This window comes from Cydia amplana, chromosome 24 (assembly GCF_948474715.1).
Source record: "Cydia amplana chromosome 24, ilCydAmpl1.1, whole genome shotgun sequence".
Lineage (NCBI taxonomy): Eukaryota > Metazoa > Arthropoda > Insecta > Lepidoptera > Tortricidae > Cydia > Cydia amplana.
The window spans coordinates 6,087,846-6,113,090 of NC_086092.1; the positions used below are offsets into that span (position 1 = coordinate 6,087,846).

Below are 25,245 nucleotides of genomic sequence, written 5' to 3' on the forward strand. Positions count from 1 at the left end.
CTGGACGTTAAAATTACTTCACATGAACATCTGATTGGATCTTGCGGGACACCAATGAGAGCGGTAGTCCGCCATCTATGTTCTGAACTATGAAAGAAGCAGGGTCGACGCGGGGCGCGCGGGTGCCGGCAGATGGCGCCACTGAGCACTGGCGCAGCAGCGCCGCCAGCCCCGCCAGCGACTGCATCAGCCCCAGACGCTCACCTGTCAAAGAAATAGTTTAATAAATAGGGATGATGACACATGTTGAATTTTATAATAACAAAATCTAGTAAAATAGATAGCAAACGAGCAATTTATCACAATAATGTGGATATTAAAATAAAATATTGAAAAATTACAAAATTACAGGACCTGAAAGTTTCAAAATTTAAGTTTTTTTTAACTTCCAAAAACGATAAAAGTAAGGGTACCATTCGATTCCTTACATTTCATCCAAAAAAATATTGTATAGCAACTACACATAAACGCAATATTTCACCGACAAAAACGCAATTTTCTTGTTTTGTCCATACTACAAGATGGGCGATGACGTCACGGCCTCTGGCCGTTTTGTATAGGGCGTTTCGCGAGTGAAGTGCGACTGTCGGACTTTGACTACAATTTCTGACTTTTGTGTTACTTTAATGCAATGGGTCCCATATAGACATTTGATCCTACAAACCCGATCGATTGATACCATAAAAAAAAATTAGTCACGTAGCCTATAAAGCCTATTACAGATTTATAGGTCGCTTACACTTCCAGGTAATCACATATTATGCATATTTCAAGGAGTGCGTAAGAAGCCAGTGCCAGGTCGTTCGATTGACCCAAATATACGATATACGATTACCGGAAAGAAAAATCTGAATTGAACTCAATCAGCCTATGTGATGAATTTGTATCTGGGATAGGTACTTAAAGTGGAAAATTCTTTTAGACTAGTAATCTGAAAGTGATTACTTAATTTAAACCATTTTTGGCTAGATCTTTTACAACCCATTTTCGGGAATATCGTGATATCAATGTTACAAAAAAGGACTAATACTGTATGCTCTAGTAACTCATATCAATGAAATAATAATTGAGACTCCAATTTGCAACACAATTAAACTATATTAAATTAAAGAATATTGCAAAAATGATAAGCTTGACAATGGCCGCTGCTTATATAGGCTGATCTCACAAAAACAGGTAAATACACGCCCTAAACCAAACAGAAACATATAAAAAAGCAGGAAAATGTATTACCTATGCAAGCCCGTGGTCCTTCCCCGAAAGGCAGATAAACATGTTTAGGGATGTTTGCGCCTTCACTAAACCGCTCCGGGTGGAACTGGTCCGGGGCCCCAAAGTACTGCTCGTCGTTGTGCAGGCCCTGTGTGGACACCAGCACGTACACACCGGCGTCTATGCTCACGTCGGTGCCGGGGAAGGTGTACGGTCTTACGCACTGGCGGATGAGGAAGCCTAAAGATGGAAGCATTCGCATGCCTTCTCTGGAAGAATAAAACAACATCAACACTTTCAATTGATTATCTTTAAAAAATTAAAAAAATCTTACTTGGCAAGTTAAATTCTCTAGTGCAGAAACCACACACGCACTCCTTCTACACACCTTCTAGAACAACAAGCTCTTTCAGAGCATGAGAAATGAAAAGGCTTTTGCGAATTGAAAACGTGACTTTCGGTCTCGATAACGCCTTAAGAAAATATAATATATTTCAAAGGAGGAGAGTTCCTATTGATTTTATTATTATTTAATGTGACGGCGTCGATGATTTACGATTTAGAGCAATAATAACGGTTATAAAGTGGTATCAAACTTACTTGAAACACATTTCTAAGTACTTCATCTCTTTGACGGCGTCGTAGCAAAGTTTTCCGTCATATCTGGCGAGTACATTGTCGATCTCCTGCTGGCACTTGACCTGCTGGTCAGGGTTCATCGCCAGCTGATGCAGCGTGTAGCTGGTCGCCGACGAGGACGTCTCGAACCCTGCCGCGAAGAACACGAACACCTGCGCCGCCATCAGGACCTCGTCCATTTCCAACTGAGCTGTCTGTGGCCCGTCATCATTTCTGCTTTCCAACGATTCTCCAACAATAGTCCCTTTCTCTCTTAACTCCAAAAGCAGATCAATAAAGTCATTTCTGGCCGAGGGCTTGTAATTTCTTTTCATCATAATCCCTTTCACCAAGGCAAGCGTAGCTTGTTCAATATGTAACGGTAATAGACGATAATGCTTAAGTTTTTCTGGGAATATCCACTTTAGTGCGGAAATGATGAAATGTTTTTTTGTTGGGTTGAAAATGCTTTTACCGAGTTGGCGGAAAGTCGACGTGTCGTCATTGATGGAGTCGGTGTCGATGCCGAAGCCGCAGGCGCCGATGAAGTCGGTGGTGTAGCGCGCCATGAGGTCGCGCACGTCTACTTCTGAACCCAGCTTGGCGGCGGCGGAGCGCTGCAGCCGCTCAGTCCTCTCCACGATCAGAGGGAACATCGCCTTCAGCTTCCCGGACGTGAAAGCCGGCGTCAGCCTCTGCCGCAGCAGCTTCCACAGATCTCCGTCCGCAAAGAACAAGTTCTTGAGCATCGGTTCTATCACCCTCTTGTTCGGATGTAGAGCTCTTGGATAAAAGTGCTGGAAGTCAGTCGCTAAAACTTGTTTTATAAGTTCAGGGTCCCTCACAACGAGGGCATTCATGCCACAGATGGAGAATCCGACCAACTGTTCCTTGGGATACTTATGGTACAGCTCTGCGACGTACTCCGACAAACAGATTTGTTGCGTGATAACCCGAAATATGGTTCCAAATAAAGGAAAACATTTCTCATGTCTGACGCCCCTTATTGCCCAATAGTTATATTTATGCAAATTCATAAATAATAACAGCACAATCACGACAACGAACGCGACTGATAAAAACATTTTCCAAATATAAATTGCACTCAGAATTTAAGGTTTATCTGGGCGGAAAACTGCACCTCGACTGGCAAAGTATGTGATTAATTTAGCAACTAGGTATTTATTTTATCAGGGCATTCAAGGTGAGGTGTCAGCTTATGCCTGGGCTACGTTTTAGCTCACAGCGATGCCCTAGAGTGACCTACGGAATCCGACATATCTAGACATTATCGTTTTATTAACATACCTACCTATACGAAATGTTGATGTTTGATCATGTTGTTTGTCTCACTAATAGCTGTGCTAATAGGTACCGTGAGTGCGAAATCTTAGGGCTTAGAATACAATGAGAATTATGCATGACAGGAGTTCAGGAGTCCTAGCCTATAGAAAAGAAATTTTAAAATAAATAAAAAAAACTGGCGCCCTTTTTATAGCTAGTCACAATGTTCCTACAACAGTGAACAAGGGCGCACATCGCACATATGATAGGTACTTACGGTCTGTATTCTTATCGGGTCTCTTCGATCTCGATAAAGCAAAAACTCATTTTAGTTGTTTTCGAGTGGACAAAAGCAGCCCAATTATATAGTGGCACATATTAGTCATATTACACATATTAAAAACTGGCCAAGTGCAGGTCGAACACGCGTTCCAAGGGTTACACATTGCATTACACGGTGCATTACACAATTTTTAACAATGTATTTTTTATGTGAAACGTGAGTGAAATGTCTATAAAAAACCCGTAGGGGCCGGATCAAAAACTAAGTAATTAAGTCCGACTCACGCTTCACTGTACATTTCTAATACGTTTTCCTGTCATGTATAGGTAAAACTGTGCACTTTTTTCAAAATTTTAGACCCAGTGCCAGTTTAGGAGATAAAGGGAATAATAAAGGGGGGGGGGGATGATTTTTCGCCTATTTTCTTGAATAACTATTAAACATTAAAATAAAAATAAAAAATCTAACAATGAGCTCTTTCATTTGATATGTAACACGATATAAGTAGTTTGAAAAACATTATTTTTTAATTATCTCATTTACCCCACAAAAATGGCCTCCATATTTAAAATGCATTTGTTTACGTTACATATCCGTCTTTGGGTCACAAACTTACATACCTATGTGTGCCAAATTTCAACCTTAGATTTAAGCTAGTTTTTAATTTCTTTTAGTAATACCATTTGTTTGTAAATAAATGATTATATTGGTCCAGTTGTTTCGGAGAAAATAGAGGTTGTGACAGACGGACGGACTGACAGACACGCACGAGTGATCCCTATAAGGGTTCCGTTTTTTCCTGTTGAGGTACGAAACCCTAAAAGTACCTATTAAAACCTAAAAAAGAAAAACCGGTCAAGAGTTTTGTGGGGCCATGCTTAGTGTAGGGTTCCGTAGTTACACATCCGTAGGTACTAATTTTTTTTTATTAATTTACAATCATATAATTATATATCACTTACAGACTTGTCCAACGCGTGATAAATATTACATCACAAAACTAAACATTTTTAACTGATAAAACAACAGACTATACTCGTACAATATCACAATGAAACATGGCTGAACATTAAATATTTGGTAAGTAACGAAGTTGCCGGCTTGTAGCTTCTGTGAACTCAGTCAGGGTTCAGTTTTAAATAAGTTTATTTTTGTAGTTACTTCATTTAATATCAGTATCGCCCTGACAGTAGGTGAATTGGCCATGTTTGGTGTTCGTTTGGTGTACAGCTTTGAGAATTGGACATACGGAGACTGGACGTACAGGGAATTAGACATACGGATACTGGACGTACGAAGCGTTGGACGTTCGGGGAATTGGACGTACAAGGATTGGACGTTCGGGGAATTAGACATACAGGGACTGGACGTTCGGGGAATTGGACTTACAGGGATTGGACATTCGGGGAGTGGACATTCGAGACCAGAGGGCCTACCGCGAACCACGTTCGACGTGTTGCCTCTCTGTCGCACTTGTAAATTCGTACGTAAGTGTGACAGGGAGGCAACACGTCGAACGTGGTTCGCGGTAGGCCCTCTGAATCGTATTGGCCAGTAAGTTGGCACGCGCGGTCGGGCGGGCAAACAGGCGCGGCGCACGCCGTCGAGGTCCCTGAGGCACCGCCAGTCCCAGTGAGCTCAGCACTGTGGGGTTATGTATCTTACCCCTCAACACCTTAAAAGCATATGTGGCCAGTGCTAATTTTCTTCTGACTTTTAACTTGATGTATCCAACCATATATGTAGAGTCTGTGCGGAAAGAGAAGAGTCGTGGAATGTATAGGACCCAATAAATTGCACGACTCTTCCCTTTCCGCACAGGATGCTAGGTAACCCGTTTTAATATGGTTGTGTCTCATGGAAGTTTTTTTTAATCATAGATATAATAATACGAAATATCATTTGATATTTACCAGTCGCTTTTCGGTGAAGGAAAACATCGTGAGGAAACCGGACTAATCCCAATACGGGCCTAGTCTACCCTCTGGGTTGGAAGGTCAGATGGTAGTCGCTTTCGTAAAAACTAGTGGCCACGCCAATTACTGGGATTAGTTGCCAAGCGGACCCCAGGCTCCCATGAGCCGTGGCAAAATGCCGGGTTAACGCGAGGAAGCGATATCATAATAAATAATATTTTACTTACTAACGTACAGTCGCCTCTTATAGTCAAGGCGTCACAGTTCATGTTCAGATATTTTTAAGCACCTCAGGCGCTCTGATATATCTGATCACTGATGGCGATGACTTTAATAGTGGCACTCTCAACCTTGTCACTGCATATTTAACTTAGACGAACTCTAACTACCAAATAAAATCAATTTCACGCCTGGATGTTTTTTGATTATCGAAATTAATATATTACCTATCGTAATTATGATTACCTATTATACCTATCGAAAGTAATATTACCTGTCGTAATTATTTACCTACAATAATCAAGAACTATGTTGCGAGCGGTCGTTATTTTCAGCTTATTTTGTAAGTGATTAATCATCATTATTATGTTGATAACGATTTCAGTATTTACGTGTATTGACAAAGAATAAATAATAGTACTAAGTACAGAAGACTCACTCTCTAACAAAACGCGTCTGTTACGATCAGCACAGATATGGCCGCTAGGTGGCGACAGCGCCACGCGCGGCTTATGGCTTTCCCCAAAATTGGGGCGGAACGGATGTACTTTTAGCTACCTGTAGCAAAGCGACGAAATCGCGGAGTGAGCCACGCCTGGTATTGCACTCTTGTAGTGAAATCGGTCCTTTATTTTATTAAGACGATAATGGCCGACGACGACCGTTTTTCCATAAAAAGGTAGTCCACATTTACCTCCCTAGATACTGACTTTATGGAACACATTTTTACACAATTTATTGTAAATATATATGTATTCAACCCGAGAAAGTAAGTGCCGAGAAATCATAACCACGACCATGGGAACCCCACAGTAATTTTTTTATTCTTTTTTTAGTATATTAGTAATTTAGTATGTACCTATAGCGGCAACAGAAATACTAGGGATGTAACGATACATGATTTTGCCGATACGATACCGATACCGATAATTAAAGTAAATAATCGGCGATACCGATACCGATACCGATATCGATAGCCTGGTAGTTAGTTAATAAATTAAATAAATAAAGAATTGTATCCTTTATATGCATAAAACATACTTAATAGACACTCGATTTAAAGAAGCGTAAAAACTGAAAAATAAAAATAATGAAAAATATATTCCAAAATAGCACGATTATAGCAGCTTCACTGTTACATTGAGTAAGTAATATATCGTAGTAAAACTTACGTAAGTTTTGACACATCAAGTTAAAATTCTTGCCCAATACAATACCTTACTGTGGGTTGTTTACATTTTGTTATGATATCGGTGAAAATACATCATCAGTGAAAATTTCAACCGTCTAACTATCACGCTTCATGAGATACAGCCTGGTGACTGACAGACGGTCAGTGGAGTCTTAATAGTAATAGTTCGGTTTTTACCCTTTGGGCATGGGCAGGCGTGGCTCACTCCGCGATTTCGTCACGTCACTACTAACTAAGTATAAGGTACAAGAAGTACATGCGGGCCACACCAATTTCGGTGTCTATTAGCCATAGTAGTTGCCGCGCACCGCTCTGGAACGGACGCCTGCTCGCGCTTGCGCCACCTAGCGGTCATATAAATAGACGCGATTTGTTAGAGAGTGAATCTTCTGTACCTACCTAATACTAATATTTATACTCTGGTACCGTAAAATGGGGTGAGTAGGGGCAAAACAGACATTCAAACCTCGATAACATTTTATTTTTACATATGCAAACTGAATGATGTATATGACACCGTAAGATTGTGAACCCGTTAGTTTATAATCTAACGTAGGTTAGGTTAGGTTAGTTTATAATCTCCCTACCGTCAGTTTATAATTGAACTAGCGAGATTATAAAAACTGACGAGTGTTTACAATTTTACGGTGACATATAAGTATAATAAGTGTTCCGGACGTTTGTATTTTAGTTTTTATTTTATTTTGGGTAGTTCCATTTCATAACTTTGACGATAAACAGGAAATCCCACCTAATCCCATGGTCCCTCAGAATTGGGTTGAGGTGGGATTTCATACAAAGGTGATTTTGGAAGATTGTTGGATCGATTTATTTTATTATGAGTATTACTATAGCTCCATTTTAAATTGGAATACGTAGGTACATTATTTTTGTAGTAGCAGTAGCCTTAAAATTCCATCTCACCCCCCTTTATCCCTTCTCTCCCCATTCATAACCCAACTCTCCCCGCGAACCCTACTCACCCCATTTTACGGTATGCGACCCTAAACATTTTTATTACGGCAGCGATAAGCTGCAGCGTTAATGTTTTCCGTACTCCGGACATGCTGGTCAATTTCGTGTGGACGACGCTGCTACAAATCGAGTATGAATTCAACAAAACGGACGCAATACGCCAGAACTCGCTGCGCACCCCTGCATATGAAATTGGCTTCCTTTTGAGGACAATGGAGGTAAGCAGTGGCGTAGCTAGGCGTGGGCGAAGTGGGTCGTCGCCCACGGCCTCGCGCCCCAAGAGGGGCCTCGCGCGAGGCCCCTTCGGGCACAGTGAAAGAAAAGGGCCTCGCAGATGCGATTTCGCCCACGGCTAGATTAGTTCACGCTACGCTACTGGAGATAAGCTAGTCAAAGAAACCGGAAAAGTGCGAGTCGGACTCGCCCACCGAGGGTTACGTACTTTTATTGGTGCTGGATCACATTTTAGTTTTGTCAATTAAGAACGTCACACGTCTACATAAATAAAAGGTCATTGATTTTAGTATTTGTTACATCATCTGTGAAAATTTCAATTGTCTAAAGACAAACCAAAGAAAGTCTGCAGCGCAATAATTTGACATCGAATTAAAAAACTACATATGGCAATGTTTTTTAAGCAGTCAGTAAACGTCATGCACTATGTATGTGTTTGTCAAAATCGTTTAAATATTCATTGTGTTTTGTGATGAACGGAATAAACATGGTGAAACCTTACAAAACCGGCGTGCGGGAGTTACTTTTCCGCATGACGAATAATTTTATACTTGTAAAAAGTCAGTACGAGGCGATTCAAGCTGAAAAACGACAATGTTTACAAAATTTGGAGTTGATGACGGGTAAGTGGAATGAAACATCTTAATACTTCACCATATGTACCTACTTAGATAATATAATATTGGTTTAGACTAAGGTTTCACAGCAAATTGAACACACCTAATAGGTATAGGCATACTTATGAACTTCCTCTAACATTTCGAGAAACTCATTGGTACTAGCCGGGTTTTGAGCTCGAACCCACAACCTCCATGCTTATGCTCACGGCATGGGTACCTACTAGTTAAAGCTAAAATTAATTTTTAATATATGTTTATTGTTTTAATGGTTTATTTCGTTTTTCCGAAAACTAGTTCGCAAATTGCGGGCAATTTCTCTGTCAATCTAATTACGCCTTAATGGGAGTAAAAGAGAAAGATGCTCGCATATTGAGAACTTCGGTGTTCGCGGTAGGCCCTCTGTACCTATTTACCGCCGTCGCGGATATTACAAAAGCTTATTAATTTTGATGAAGCCAAATGTCACATTCTCCCAATATTATTTATCAATATTAGTATATGTCTACATATTAATAGTGACATCTATTGTTGGAATGAAATTTATTTTACCATAAAAATTAAGCTGTGCATACAGCTTAATTTTTTCATAGACGGTAAATATGGTAGAAATTTCACAAGTATCAAGACTATTTAATCCATTTTCTGTGGTGTTGTCGCATACTGATTTTTAAAAACTACTTTTAATCTAGCGCTGCAGACTTTCTTTGGTTTGTCTTTTCTAGCTATCATGGTCCTTGAGATACAGCCTGGTGACTGACAGACGGTCAGTGGAGTCTTATAATAGGGTCCCGTTTGGGAACGGAACCCTAAAAATCTTCTAAATATAATCTTGTGATTAGTTGTCAAGCGGACCCCCAGGCTCCCATGAGCCGTGGCAAAATTCCGGGATATCGCGAGGAAGAAGAGAGTAGGGATTACATCAATAAGTAAATATTAAAATATATAAAATATAGGAAGCTCCTGCCCGGACACGGCCCGGTAACTCGGGTCATCCTTTAACCGGAACTCTATTTCAACTCCTTCTGCTTGTACTTATTATTAGTTGTAAATTGTCGAGCAATACAGTCGTGAGTCGCGCCACCCGCCGTGACATCTAGTATCGGTACTGATAATTCCGCTACTCGATGCTAGATGTCAACTACGAAAATAATATTCGTTTGATACCAAACTGATGTAAGGAGTGTGAGGATTCTTAACTAAATGAGGTGAATTAATAGATAGTTTATGTGGCGACTATTTAAAAATGTTGAACTTGTATGATTTTCATGATGGCAACACTGCCATATATGGTGGGGCGATGAAGCTGAAATGTTGGGTAAATTTGAAAATGTTTACGAAGATTATTGTTGACGTGATGTTAAAGTAATAAATAGTTATTGTAAAGAAAGAATTGTAATGTCCGAACAAAACGCTATAATAAAAGTGTTTGAAGTTATTTAAAACAGAGTTTGTATTTATAAAAGGAGTGAGCACTCTATGCTTAGGTATAGGGTTTGCAATGCGGATCCGAAATGTATGAAATTATCCGGATCTGGATCGGGATCTTCCCATACATTTCGGATCCGTCGTGCAAACCCTACTTAGGTACTATATTTCTCTATGCTATCACATTATACAGGAGTGCTACAGACGAATGGTGGACATCTACAATTCCACATTAACCACCGACCTGTACAGTTTCGAAGCGCAAACGACGAACCAAATCATGTTCCTCAAGTACGTCGAGAACTACTACTGGATGATCTACCATCTGGAACACATGCTGCATGAGATTGAGAAGAAGTATAAGCTTAAACGTAAGAACCGTTGTTACCTGGTCTGGCCTAGTGGGTAGTGACCCTGCCTGTGAAGCCGCGGTCCTGGGTTCGAATCCCGGTAAGGGCATTTATTTGTGCGATGAGCACAGATATTTGTTCCTGAGTCTTGGGTGTTTTCTATTTATTTATGTGTTTGTATATTATATATATCGTTGTCTGAGTACCTACAACACAAGCCTTGAGCTTACTGTGAGATTTAGTCAATATGTGTAAGAATGAGTGTCCTATTGATATAGATTATCTATCTATAGATAATTTCTTTATTCATACCCACAGCATACATGGCATTGACAACATACATGACATTAAAAAGTACATGATAAGAACATGCAAAACATCAGTTACTAAATACTATTAACTACCTATTACTTTATGAAGCCATGTATCGTGGCACATAGAAGGCGCTGGCTCAGCATTGTGTTGCAAGGTTGCCTCTTTAGGACCTAAACTGAATTGCTAAAGGGGCCCACTGTTTAACAGTCCGCCAGACGATATCGGCCTGTCAGTTAGAACAAAGAGTTGACAGCTCTGAACAACTGACAGGCCGATATCGTCCGGCGGACTGGTAATCAGTGGGCCGCTTAAAGGACGGAGCTACATACGTCGCATAACTCCGTCCTTTAGCAATTCAGTTTAGGTCCTAAACAGAATCGCAATAAGGACATCATGGTAAGACCCCAGGCCTCAGCATGACATCAATCCTGCTAGGTCATTGAGATTTAAAAATTTACTTGAATCTTTTGCACTTATATAAAATGTGTACTTTAGCGTGTAGTTGCGCTCTCTCGGAAGAGTTTCCACGGAAGACCAGCTTCGAGATCCTTACATTACATTTCTTGACATTACGCTGAGTGGAGACCTTTTCAGTGACGCTTAATAATAAATTAGTTCTGTTGTCTCATGTAATACCTAAATTTAAGCGTTTTCTGAATAAATTTTACCTACTTATTCAACCTAAACAAATTTATTTCAGGGGCCGGAATGTTCGACAACTACCTAGACTTCACGATCCGACCGCAGCCGACCACCAAGAGGCACCGCTTCTCGTCCCAGGCCGTGGTGTCCATGACCACCACCACAAAGAGACCCAAGCAGACCTGGTGGCCACTGGACTATGGATGGGACCAGATGAACGAGTGGCGGTGATTCATTCATTACACAAACGGGTCTACCGCGATATAGTTTCATTGTTTTTACCTTAAATTCCGACGTTTGTGTAATTAAATATGTGTACAAACAGTGGCGTAGCGTGAACTAATCTAGCCGTGGGTGAAATCGCATCTGCGAGGCCCTTTTCCTTCATTGTGCCCGAAGGGGCCTCGCGCGAGGCCACTTGGGCGCGAGGCCGTGGGCGACGGCTCTCTTCGCCCACGCCTAGCTACGCCACTGTGTACAAAAGATGATTCACTAATTATTCGGAGTATTCGCCATTAAATTGACAATTTTAATAGTTGCACTTAGGTATCAATCAGTTACACAATGGCAATTTGCGCCGATGAATGTGATCGGGAATGGTACTTTTACAATAGAGTAATAAAACAAGTAGCACCCGGTTTTGCTTAAAGAATAGGGTAATTCCGGGGTAGATAAGGGCGAGATTGTCCATCGAAATATTTCATGGTTCTGATACCTAGATGTCGCTAGTTCTTGTTTAGTACGCTTTACGTCATGCTTGGGAGCAAAGATATGGCCAAAATGTTGGGGAAAATAATTGTAAAAGTACGTAAAATCCTTGTTGATTGTTTTGACTAGTGAAAAATTTTTTTAGAGGGTTCATATTTTACATGGTAGTGCTGCTTGTCTTATTCTAATGGTGTTATTTACTTTTTGTGCAAAGTATACGGTTATAGTGTTCTTAGCTATTCCTACTTTACAGCATAGATAAATATAGTAAGACAAGAGTGCTCACTCCATACATCAGTTAGACTATTAATTTCAGTGTCTACATCTAGCATCGAGTAGCGGAACTATCAGTACTGCTACTTGACAATAGATGTAGCACCGACCGGAAAGTCTTATCTCAACAGCATAAGACTTTCCGGTCGGTGCTCGGTGCTACATCTATTGTCAAGTAGCAGTACTAATAGTTCCGCTACTCGATGCTAGATGCTAATAGTCTTTTTGGTACTAAAACTGATGTATGGAGTGAGCAATCTATGTATTTTTTTCTCTATGTTTACAGCGAGTGCTTTCCCGCTTTTTTGTCCTTTTGTATTCATAAAGACAGAGTTTTATGACTAATCGGTGCAAATTATATTTCGTCAACTATACACCTCAAACACTCATTAATAGGTACTCATAAAAAGCCATTCAAGGTATAGTTTCAGCACCTATTACGAGTAGGTACCCACTGAAAACAGCGTAGTAGAGGGGCTACCGCGAAAACCGAAATTCACAAATTGCGGGCATTTTTCTCTGTCACTCTAATTACGCCTGATTGGAGTAAAAGAGAAAAATCCCCGCAATTTGCAAATTTTGGTTTTCGCGGTAGCCCCTCAGTTACCGTTTCCAATCGATCTAACATCTTTAGCGGCCCGATTCGAACTTTAAGATACGTCAAATATTACGTTTAGATACGATATGGATTAGATATGTCAGTGTCAAAAATGTCATTTTAGTTTGAAGAATATTTGACGTAATTAAGTATCTCTAAGTTCGAATCGGGTCGTAGGTCAAAGAGCGAGTCTTTAATTCGTAATATTATATATAGTTTGTCAAAGGACTGTCTCATTTCAAACATAGACAGAGATAATCATACTAGTTTTGTCCATAGAGAAAAATATACATATCTAGAGTGCCCTCTCCATACATCAGTTTTAGTCATGTTTTAGTACCAAAAAGACTATTAGCATCGAGTAGCGGAACTATCAGTACTGCTACTTGACAATAGATGCATCAGTACTGATAGTTCCGCTACTCGATGCTAGATGTAGACACTGAAATTAATAGTCTGAACTGATGTATGGAGTGAGCACTCTTGTCTTACTATATTTCTCTATGTTTTGTCTTACACTAGTACTAGCACTCAAAAGAAAAAGAGTATACTTAGTTTTTTTTGTTCCTATTTACTGCCAATTTGGTTTGACCAATTTATACATCTCAAACATTGAAAAACTTTATTTCACTATCAGTCATTTGGATGTTTTCCTCTGTATCAATGAGAGCGGTAGTCCGCCATGTATATTCTGGACGACAAAGGAGGCAGGGTCGACGCGGGGCGCGCGGGTGCCGGCAGATGGCGCCACCGAGCACTGGCGCAGCAGCGCCGCCAGCCCCGCCAGGGACTGCATCAGCCCCAGACGCTCACCTGGAAAAACAGCAAGATAATTAATTCTCTTAAGGCTTCGTCACACAGGCGCGTTTTCCGGGCGCTGCGTGAGCGGGGCGTGAGCATTTTATATGTAAAAGCGGCGCGCCCCGCTCACGCCGCGCCCGGAAAACGCGCCTGTGTGACGAAGCCTTTAGCGCCAGTTGCACCATTGTGGGCATTGTGGTCTAGTATAACATAGATATCTATCTAATACCTTTAAACGAGCAATTCTTGTATTTTTTTATTTTTTTATATATATATTTCGGGGATCTCGGAAACGGCTCTAACGATTTCGATGAAATTTGCTATATGGGGGTTTTCGGGGGCGAAAAATCGATCTAGCTAGGTCTTATCTCTGGGAAAACCCGCATTTTCGAGTTTTTATAATATATGTTTTCCGAGCAAAGCTCAGTCAGTCACCAAGATATTAAAATATAAGATATGTAGGTAGTATGGAGTGTTAAGTACCTACTTTATCGAGACATTCGAGACCATTCTATAGTGCACCCTTTTTCACTGAACTACCCCCCTACCCCCTCACCTACCGCACCATCCGTACTTGACAGACTGACCAACGTCACCCGGCGCGCCGCGGCGGTTTACTATGAAACTCTCCATACAAAAAAAATTAGCGAACTTTTTAACGATGACAAACCGTTTGGTGCAACCGACCCTTTGTCATCGTTATCCAAAGTTTCCATAGGTTTCCACCATAGAGAAAAAAATACATAGATTGCTCACTCCATACATCAGTTTTAGTACCAAAAAGACTATTAGCATCTAGCATTGAGTAGCGGAACTATCAGTACTGCTACTTGACAATAGATGTAGCACCGACCGGAAAGTCTTACCTATGCTGTTGAGATAAGACTTTCCGGTCGGTGCTACATCTATTGTCAAGTAACAGTACTGATAGTTCCGCTACTCGATGCTAGATGTAGACACTGAAATTAATAGTCTAATTGATGTATGGAGTGAGCGCTCTTGTCTTACTATATATCTCTATCAACACGTTTTTCTCTTCCATTCTCCTCTGTCTTGCGTCACCTCAGCCCGCACTCTTTTCTTTCTCATATCTTCTTTCACACAATCCATCCATCGTTCTTTGGGTCTTCTATCCGCTCTCTGTCCATCAACATCAACCACAGGTTGAGTGTTCATCATGAATTAAGTATACATATATGAGTTTTTTGTTGTCATCGTCATCATTGGCCTTTACATCTTTAATTTTCAGATGTTTATTACAGCTGCTGTGTATTCCGAGAGTCGCATCTTTTCTTTGTTGTAACCTAAAAGATAACCTTCCTCATTTCAGGGAAGGCATGCGAATGTTCCCGTCTCTAGGCTTCCTCATCCGACAATGCGTGAGGCCGTACACGTTCCCGGGGACCGACGTGACCATCGACGGCGGCGTGTACGTGCTGGTCTCCGTGCAGGGTTTGCATAACGACGAGCAGTACTTCAAGGATCCGGCGCAGTTCCGGCCGGAGCGGTTCGCCGAGGGGGCGCCCTCTATACCTAACCACGTGTACCTCCCGTTTGGAGAAGGACCTAGAGCGTGTATAGGTATGTGTTAATATAAGTAGAAAATGAACGTAACCTCGTTTTTTTCACGCTTCACCGACTTGACAAGTGAAATTTTGGAAGTCCGCCCTTAAAATAAAATAAAAATAAAATAAATATTAGAGGACATTTTACACAAATTGACTAAGCCCCACGGTAAGCTCTAGGCTTGTGGGTACTCAGCCAACGATATATATAATATACAAATACTTAAATACATAGAAAACAACCATGACTCAGGAACAAATATCTGTGCTCATCGCACGAATAAATGCCCTTACTGGGATTCGAACCCAGGACCGCGGCTTCACAGGCAGGGTCACTACCCACTAGGCCAGACCGGTCGTCTGTGTTTGATAAAAACCAAACTCCTATGAAAACGCGATGTTGGTACTGGCACTCCCACACTTTGCCACTGGTAAATCTGCCGGTACCTACATGACATATGACATTGCAATATTTTTAGGGTTCCGTAGCCAAATGGCAAAAAACGGAACCCTTATAGATTCGTCATGTCTGTCTGTCTGTCCGTCTGTCTGTCCGTCCGTATGTCACAGCCACTTTTCTCCGAAACTATAAGAACTATACTGTTGAAACTTGGTAAGTAGATGTATTCTGTGAACCGCATTATAGAAAAAAAAAACAATAAATTTTTGGGGTTCCCCATACTTCGAACTGAAACTCAAAAAAATTTTTTTCATCAAACCCATACGTGTGGGGTATCTATGGATAGGTCTTCAAAAATGATATATTGAGGTTTCTAATATCATTTTTTTCTAAACTGAATAGTTTGCGCGAGAGACACTTCCAAAGTGGTAAAATGTGTGTGTCCCCCCCTGTAACTTCTAAAACAAGAGAATGATAAAACTAAAAAAAATATATGATGTACATTACCATGTAAACTTCCACCGAAAATTGGTTTGAACGAGATCTAGTAAGTGGTTTTTTTTAATACGTCATAAATCGCCTAAATACGGAACCCTTCATGGGCGAGTCCGACTCGCACTTGGCCGCTTTTTTCTACTTCGTACAGTCAGCAGCAATAGTTGCTAAGCGGGCGAGGTGTTCAAAATTATATTGACGCGACTTTATTGTTAAGAGAATAAGAGCGCGTCAAGGTAATTTTGAACACCTGGCCCGCGCGGTGGGCTGGCCTTAGGCCATAACTCAAAAAAACGCATGTGGTATTTTTTGGTTTCCAATGACTGAATATTATTAGCTAATAAGTCTACTTTTATCAGGTATAAATAGATCCCGCATAACTAATTACTTTCATTCTCTAACAATCCTTGAAAGTTAACGCAACTCCCGTTTGTACGCGCTCTCTTATCAAAGGCTCATTAAGTGAACGTCATTAGTAGTGAATTCCTGAGGCGATAGTGATTTTAGTGATTATTATTAAATATGGAGCTTAAAGAATCAGGTATGTTGTTTCATTTTATATACAAAGTATAACTTTTTCATTAAAAGTATATTTATAATAATAGGTCTACGAGGTAACAAAAAGTCATACAAACAGGATTAGAATATTTTGTTTACTTAAACTTCTAGTTATGTTCCCAATGAATTCTAACATCGAAAGTAGTATTGTTTTGAAGCTTGATATCTCTAAATTACCGGCCATAAAAGATTATATGCAGACGCTTGCGGGTTTGATAGTTAAAAGACTGCTACGCTTGGGTAAGCGAACGCGTAGCGGCTCTACGAAAATATTACGAATGACAATTCACCTTTTTTTTTCTTTTTTTCAGATGATATGTACATCGCATCATTTACAAGAGGATTTATATTCGAACAATGGCTACCTACGAGTGGTTCAGATATTGAAAGATGTCGTCAAGTGCTGCAATATTTAATACAAATGGTACCAAATGCAGAAAATGTGGATACAAGTAATTTGAATAACGTCATCAAGTATATTTGCAAACGAATCGTGGTTTTTTGGAAATCTTCTGGGAGAAAAAAGTGTGCAGTTCTCAAGACACATGCGGACTGGTTCAGTGAGAAGCAAAATGTAAATCTGCCAAAAGTGAACAAAAAGGCGTTAATTGTTGATTTGGAGCAACCATCTTCATCGGGCCCTTTGGGAGCCCGAGCCTCGACTGCAGCCGGAGGACGGCCAAAAAAAGATTTTTCGGCTTGTAGTAAGCGGTCAAAGCGTAGAAGATTGGCAGCTCTGGCTTCATTTGATGAATCAGCAGTTAGTGATCTGACGAAAACAACTAGTTTCGAGACTCATGAAGTAAATCCTGACGATGATTCATCAGTTCCAGTAGGAGATTACCTCGCAAAAAGAAATCAACACTCTCCTTAGAAGCATTAAGTTTATTAGATTGTACAGAATAGCGTAGATTTGACTTTTACTTATACAATTTTACTTTTCGTTTTCCTTTATTCATTTTCTGTGTTAGGCTAAAAAAATATTGTTTTTGTTACTATTTTATTTACAAGATTTATTTAACCTTTGCATATATTTGTTCTTTAGCATATATTATACGAAATAAAAGTTTTTTTACTGATTTTCTGTTAATAAATAGTTATAAGTAACATACACATTTAAGGATTAATTCTACATGTATTAATCTGCATTTTTGGTTATTTTTTATTTACCTATGCTTGTCTGTTAGCATAATAGGTATATTATAATATTATACATAAACATATTTTATTAATGTATTAGTATTAAAATGTAAATAATGTTAATTAACATAGATATTTAAGAATTAACTTTTTTATTATTAAGAGAATGACTTTTTTGTTAGAATGTATGAATATATTTTGCATGCAATATACCCTAACACGTTTTTTTTTTAATATACTACATACATAATAATTGTATTTAAAGAAAAAGTAGAATAAATCAGGAAAAATCATATAATATTAGTTATGGCCGCCTTCCCTTGGCGCGCAGCCCACCGTGCCGCGTGGCAATTTCTGCTTCTGACTGTACATAACCTTGTTAAAGTGCACATCACATTGTTGTTATAATTATAACTATTAAAAGTAATGTTTTTGTGGTAGATATAATCTTAAACAACGTAATTGCTTAATAGCTACTTCATAATGGCGTCAGTTGTTGTCGTATACATAACGTTTCCAGAAAAAACTGTCTATAATCTACATGTGTGGAAACCATAGAGAAATATAGTAAGACAAGAGCGCTCACTCCATACATCAGTTTTAGTACCAAAAAGACTATTAGCATCTAGCATTGAGTAGCGGAACTATCAGTACTGCTACTTGACAATAGATGTAGCACCGACCGGAAAGTCTTACCTATGCTGTTGAGATAAGACTTTCCGGTCGGTGCTACATCTATTGTCAAGTAACAGTACTGATAGTTCCGCTACTCGATGCTAGATGTAGACACTGAAATTAATAGTCTAATTGATGTATGGAGTGAGCGCTCTTGTCTTACTATATTTCTCTATGGTTTCCACACATGTAGATTATAGACAGTTTTTTCTGGAAACGTTATGTATACGACAACAACTGACGCCATTATGAAGTAGCTATTAAGCAATTACGTTGTTTAAGATTATATCTACCACAAAAACATTACTTTTAATAGTTATAATTATAACAACAATGTGATGTGCACTTTAACAAGGTTATGTACAGTCAGAAGCAGAAATTGCCACGCGGCACGGTGGGCTGCGCGCCAAGGGAAGGCGGCCATAACTAATATTATATGATTTTTCCTGATTTATTCTACTTTTTCTTTAAATACAATTATTATGTATGTAGTATATTAAAAAAAAAACGTGTTAGGGTATATTGCATGCAAAATATATTCATACATTCTAACAAAAAAGTCATTCTCTTAATAATAAAAAAGTTAATTCTTAAATATCTATGTTAATTAACATTATTTACATTTTAATACTAATACATTAATAAAATATGTTTATGTATAATATTATAATATACCTATTATGCTAACAGACAAGCATAGGTAAATAAAAAATAACCAAAAATGCAGATTAATACATGTAGAATTAATCCTTAAATGTGTATGTTACTTATAACTATTTATTAACAGAAAATCAGTAAAAAAACTTTTATTTCGTATAATATATGCTAAAGAACAAATATATGCAAAGGTTAAATAAATCTTGTAAATAAAATAGTAACAAAAACAATATTTTTTTAGCCTAACACAGAAAATGAATAAAGGAAAACGAAAAGTAAAATTGTATAAGTAAAAGTCAAATCTACGCTATTCTGTACAATCTAATAAACTTAATGCTTCTAAGGAGAGTGTTGATTTCTTTTTGCGAGGTAATCTCCTACTGGAACTGATGAATCATCGTCAGGATTTACTTCATGAGTCTCGAAACTAGTTGTTTTCGTCAGATCACTAACTGCTGATTCATCAAATGAAGCCAGAGCTGCCAATCTTCTACGCTTTGACCGCTTACTACAAGCCGAAAAATCTTTTTTTGGCCGTCCTCCGGCTGCAGTCGAGGCTCGGGCTCCCAAAGGGCCCGATGAAGATGGTTGCTCCAAATCAACAATTAACGCCTTTTTGTTCACTTTTGGCAGATTTACATTTTGCTTCTCACTGAACCAGTCCGCATGTGTCTTGAGAACTGCACACTTTTTTCTCCCAGAAGATTTCCAAAAAACCACGATTCGTTTGCAAATATACTTGATGACGTTATTCAAATTACTTGTATCCACATTTTCTGCATTTGGTACCATTTGTATTAAATATTGCAGCACTTGACGACATCTTTCAATATCTGAACCACTCGTAGGTAGCCATTGTTCGAATATAAATCCTCTTGTAAATGATGCGATGTACATATCATCTGAAAAAAAGAAAAAAAAAGGTGAATTGTCATTCGTAATATTTTCGTAGAGCCGCTACGCGTTCGCTTACCCAAGCGTAGCAGTCTTTTAACTATCAAACCCGCAAGCGTCTGCATATAATCTTTTATGGCCGGTAATTTAGAGACATCAAGCTTCAAAACAATACTACTTTCGATGTTAGAATTCATTGGGAACATAACTAGAAGTTTAAGTAAACAAAATATTCTAATCCTGTTTGTATGACTTTTTGTTACCTCGTAGACCTATTATTATAAATATACTTTTAATGAAAAAGTTATACTTTGTATATAAAATGAAACAACATACCTGATTCTTTAAGCTCCATATTTAATAATAATCACTAAAATCACTATCGCCTCAGGAATTCACTACTAATGACGTTCACTTAATGAGCCTTTGATAAGAGAGCGCGTACAAACGGGAGTTGCGTTAACTTTCAAGGATTGTTAGAGAATGAAAGTAATTAGTTATGCGGGATCTATTTATACCTGATAAAAGTAGACTTATTAGCTAATAATATTCAGTCATTGGAAACCAAAAAATACCACATGCGTTTTTTTGAGTTATGGCCTAAGGCCAGCCCACCGCGCGGGCCAGGTGTTCAAAATTACCTTGACGCGCTCTTATTCTCTTAACAATAAAGTCGCGTCAATATAATTTTGAACACCTCGCCCGCTTAGCAACTATTGCTGCTGACTGTACGAAGTAGAAAAAAGCGGCCAAGTGCGAGTCGGACTCGCCCATGAAGGGTTCCGTATTTAGGCGATTTATGACGTATTAAAAAAAACCACTTACTAGATCTCGTTCAAACCAATTTTCGGTGGAAGTTTACATGGTAATGTACATCATATATTTTTTTTAGTTTTATCATTCTCTTGTTTTAGAAGTTACAGGGGGGGACACACACATTTTACCACTTTGGAAGTGTCTCTCGCGCAAACTATTCAGTTTAGAAAAAAATGATATTAGAAACCTCAATATATCATTTTTGAAGACCTATCCATAGATACCCCACACGTATGGGTTTGATGAAAAAAATTTTTTTGAGTTTCAGTTCGAAGTATGGGGAACCCCAAAAATTTATTGTTTTTTTTTTCTATAATGCGGTTCACAGAATACATCTACTTACCAAGTTTCAACAGTATAGTTCTTATAGTTTCGGAGAAAAGTGGCTGTGACATACGGACGGACAGACAGACGGACAGACAGACAGACATGACGAATCTATAAGGGTTCCGTTTTTTGCCATTTGGCTACGGAACCCTAAAAATATTGCAATGTCATATGTCATGTAGGTACCGGCAGATTTACCAGTGGCAAAGTGTGGGAGTGCCAGTACCAACATCGCGTTTTCATAGGAGTTTGGTTTTTATCAAACACAGACGACCGGTCTGGCCTAGTAGGTAGTGACCCTGCCTGTGAAGCCGCGGTCCTGGGTTCGAATCCCAGTAAGGGCATTTATTCGTGCGATGAGCACAGATATTTGTTCCTGAGTCATGGTTGTTTTCTATGTATTTAAGTATTTGTATATTATATATATCGTTGGCTGAGTACCCACAAGCCTAGAGCTTACCGTGGGGCTTAGTCAATTTGTGTAAAATGTCCTCTAATATTTATTTTATTTTTATTTTATTTTAAGGGCGGACTTCCAAAATTTCACTTGTCAAGTCGGTGAAGCGTGAAAAAAACGAGGTTACGTTCATTTTCTACTTATATTAACACATACCTATACACGCTCTAGGTCCTTCTCCAAACGGGAGGTACACGTGGTTAGGTATAGAGGGCGCCCCCTCGGCGAACCGCTCCGGCCGGAACTGCGCCGGATCCTTGAAGTACTGCTCGTCGTTATGCAAACCCTGCACGGAGACCAGCACGTACACGCCGCCGTCGATGGTCACGTCGGTCCCCGGGAACGTGTACGGCCTCACGCATTGTCGGATGAGGAAGCCTAGAGACGGGAACATTCGCATGCCTTCCCTGAAATGAGGAAGGTTATCTTTTAGGTTACAACAAAGAAAAGATGCGACTCTCGGAATACACAGCAGCTGTAATAAACATCTGAAAATTAAAGATGTAAAGGCCAATGATGACGATGACAACAAAAAACTCATATATGTATACTTAATTCATGATGAACACTCAACCTGTGGTTGATGTTGATGGACAGAGAGCGGATAGAAGACCCAAAGAACGATGGATGGATTGTGTGAAAGAGGATATGAGAAAGAAAGGAGTGCGGGCTGAGGTGACGCAAGATAGACGAGAATGGAAGAGAAAAACGTGTTGTACCGACCCCACATAACGTGGGATAAGGGCAGGAGGAAGAAGAACATTCAGCCGACTAAAGACGACAAAAAAACCAATCATAACATGTCAAACCAACGATCTGAACCCTGCATGCCTTTATGAAATGGTTCTCCTACTCATATTTTCATGATCTTAAGGCCAAAAAGGTGATACATTATTAGGGCACTGTATGCATCAATTGATGACACATTTAATGAATGCTAAATCCACCAAAAAAGCTTTCGAGCCGCACTATGCGGTTTCAGCGAATTTAGAAAAATTGGTTCTAAGGGTTTCGGTTCAAGATGAACTTCCTCCGAGGTTTTCTCAACGGACTACATTATCTAAGGGACTTAGGCCCACTTGCACCATCCCACTAACCCGTGGTTAAGCGGTTAAACCGTTAACCTAGTGTCAAATTGTACTGGTATCCATGGTAAATTCATGTTTAGCCGGTTAACCCTGGGTTAGTGGAATGGTGCAAGTGGGCCTTATTGTTGGTACTAATACGCATAAAAACTACAAATCTTATAAGAAGTAAAATACCAAAACCACTCACTTAAAACACATGTGTAGGTACTTCATCTCTTTGACAGCATCGTAGCATAACTTCCCGTCATGTCGTGCAAGCACTTCGTCAATCTCCTGCTGGCACTTGGCCTGCTGGTCAGGGTGCAGGGCGAGCTGGTGCAGCGTGTAGCTGGTCGCCGACGAGGACGTCTCGAACCCTGCCGCGAAGAACACGAACACCTGCGCCGCCATCAGCAGCTCGTCCAACTCCAACTCTACCGTCTTCGGCGTCCCATCAGCATTCCTCTTCTCCAGAGACTCGCCAACCATAACCCCCTTCGCTCTCAACTCAAAAAGCAAATCTATAAAGTCGTTTCTCCCGACAGGCTTGTAATTCCTCTCCTGCATGATGGTTTTCACCAAATCAATCGTATCTCTCGTGACATCAGAGGCTGTTATGTGCAAATGCTTGAACGTTTCTGGGAAAGTCCACTTTAGAAACGAACAGATAGCCGCTCTTAGGGTTGGAGTAAAAATACGCTTTCCCAGATCTCGGAACGGGGATTTGTCGTCGGTGATGGAGTCTGTGTCCATGCCGAAGCCGCAGGCGCCGATGAAGTCGGTGGTGTAGCGCGCCATGAGGTCGCGCACGTCTACTTCTGAACCTAGCTTGGCGGCGGCGGAGCGCTGCAGCCGCTCAGTCCTCTCCACGATCAGGGGGAACATCGCCTTCAGCTTGCCGGACGTGAACGCTGGCGTCATCCTCTGCCGCAGCAGCTTCCACAGATCTCCGTCCGCAAAGAACAGGTTCTTCATCATCGGCTCTATCACTGTCTTATGAGTATTCAACCCTCTCGGATAAAAACACTGGAAATCGGTCACTAGAACATGTTTCACAAGCTCAGGATCCCTCACCAGGAGGGAGATAGCACTACCACCGAAGTACCCAACGAACTTTTCTTTCGGATACTTCTGGTACAATTCTGCGAGATACTGAGACAAGCTGACATTTTGTTTAAACACTCGCCATATGCTGCCGACCATAGGCGCCGGCTCTTCATACTTTACTCCTCTTACTTTCCAGTAGTTATGTTTTCTTGTGACTAATAAATATAGGATCACAATTATCACTAAAAACGTTACCGATAGAATCATTGTTTATGTAAATCGTTCGACGGGGTCACAAGTCACCACGTTAGTCGTCCGGCGTATTTAGAATTTAAAAGTTCCTGTTTACGATCTTGTTATGAGCCGGCCACTCGGTCCGACCGTTTGGGCGTCACTCGAGCAAGTTCACGTGGAAATTTTCTCTGTCCCGTCTGTCATGTCTGGTAGAAGCGAGCTAACCGGTTGTAACTTATAAAACCTCCAATTAATGTCGAATAGGGGTCGGAAAAAATAATTATTCAAATAATGTAGGTATTTGCTGTCACGTTTTGTGTATTTAAACTAGATACCGCAACCGAAAATTTGAAGCCAAATTATAAATGACCTAATTACGATTCCGGGTTGACTGTGTGATAACGATAACTTAAATACATAGTACAACGATAAATAGGTACTCTCGGAGGATAAGTTAATGTTAATGATATTCTATTCTACTTTTATAACTAACTCGGGACTTAATCGCACGAGTTAATTATAAAAGTATGAGTGATAATGGTGTTAGTTTAAATCAATAAATATTCTATTCTATTCTATATATATCTACTATAAATAAAACATGGTTAAAATTATTCTGTGTTGTTGTATGTAAATTAGGTACATGAGCAGTCTTGCTTATCCTGTTTGTTTGTAGGTAAATATTTGTTTTTTGCGAATAACAAGCAAAATTATGTTTCTGTTACGCTCCCAAATAACATAACGTAGAGCCTTTTGTAAAAAAAAATATTTTGTCGTTACTACGATTGAATGGAAAGCTTTTTGCCCGCCGGTAATAAGCGTTTACCGTTGCCTATTAACGACATGCGTATTGCGTACCTACTGTTACCTACCTATATCTGACCGTTTTAATACTATATATAGGCTGCTATCCTCCATACTATGCCATCATACCTAGAGTTAGACCAAGAAAAGTGTTGCTTTGTTTTGTTTACATTTCATCGTTGTTCGATGTACAATTGTTACTTTTTGTTCGTTTCCTAGAGATACCATACTTTAGTTTGCTTTGCACACTTTTCTTGGTCGAACTCTACCTAGTATTTATCTTATAGCTCACATCATTTAGGTACAGTGCCGGCCCGAGCCCTTGAACAGGGTAAAGCGAATTTTTTTTTCTCATTTGCCATTTTGGCGCCCCCCTTGCCATCCGGCGCCTAGAGCGGCCGCTACACTCGATCCGGCCCTGTTTAGGTATAATAACTTGAAGTT

General features: G+C 39.8%; 3 protein-coding genes across 3 annotated transcripts in view; 1 reads left to right on the plus strand and 2 right to left on the minus strand.

The window, feature by feature from the left end:
* Positions 1-25,245, minus strand: part of LOC134659251 (U-scoloptoxin(01)-Cw1a-like) — a 187,458-nt gene that overhangs the window by 114,196 nt on the left and 48,017 nt on the right. The gene's annotated exons all lie outside the window — the stretch shown is intronic.
* LOC134659365 (cytochrome P450 6B7-like) lies at positions 10-24,173 on the minus strand. The gene is made up of 5 exons (XM_063515038.1): positions 22,925-24,173; positions 21,804-22,056; positions 1,813-2,552; positions 1,234-1,481; positions 10-204 (listed from the first exon to the last, which is right to left on the minus strand). Exons 1-5 carry the CDS (start codon positions 24,028-24,030, stop codon positions 14-16), a joined length of 2,538 nt encoding a protein of 845 aa, XP_063371108.1. The 5' UTR covers positions 24,031-24,173; the 3' UTR covers positions 10-13.
* On the plus strand, positions 7,819-11,516 carry LOC134659364 (uncharacterized). The gene is made up of 3 exons (XM_063515036.1): positions 7,819-7,917; positions 10,172-10,349; positions 11,344-11,516. The coding sequence occupies exons 1-3, from the start codon at positions 7,912-7,914 to the stop codon at positions 11,514-11,516; spliced, it is 357 nt and encodes a 118-aa protein (XP_063371106.1). The 5' UTR covers positions 7,819-7,911.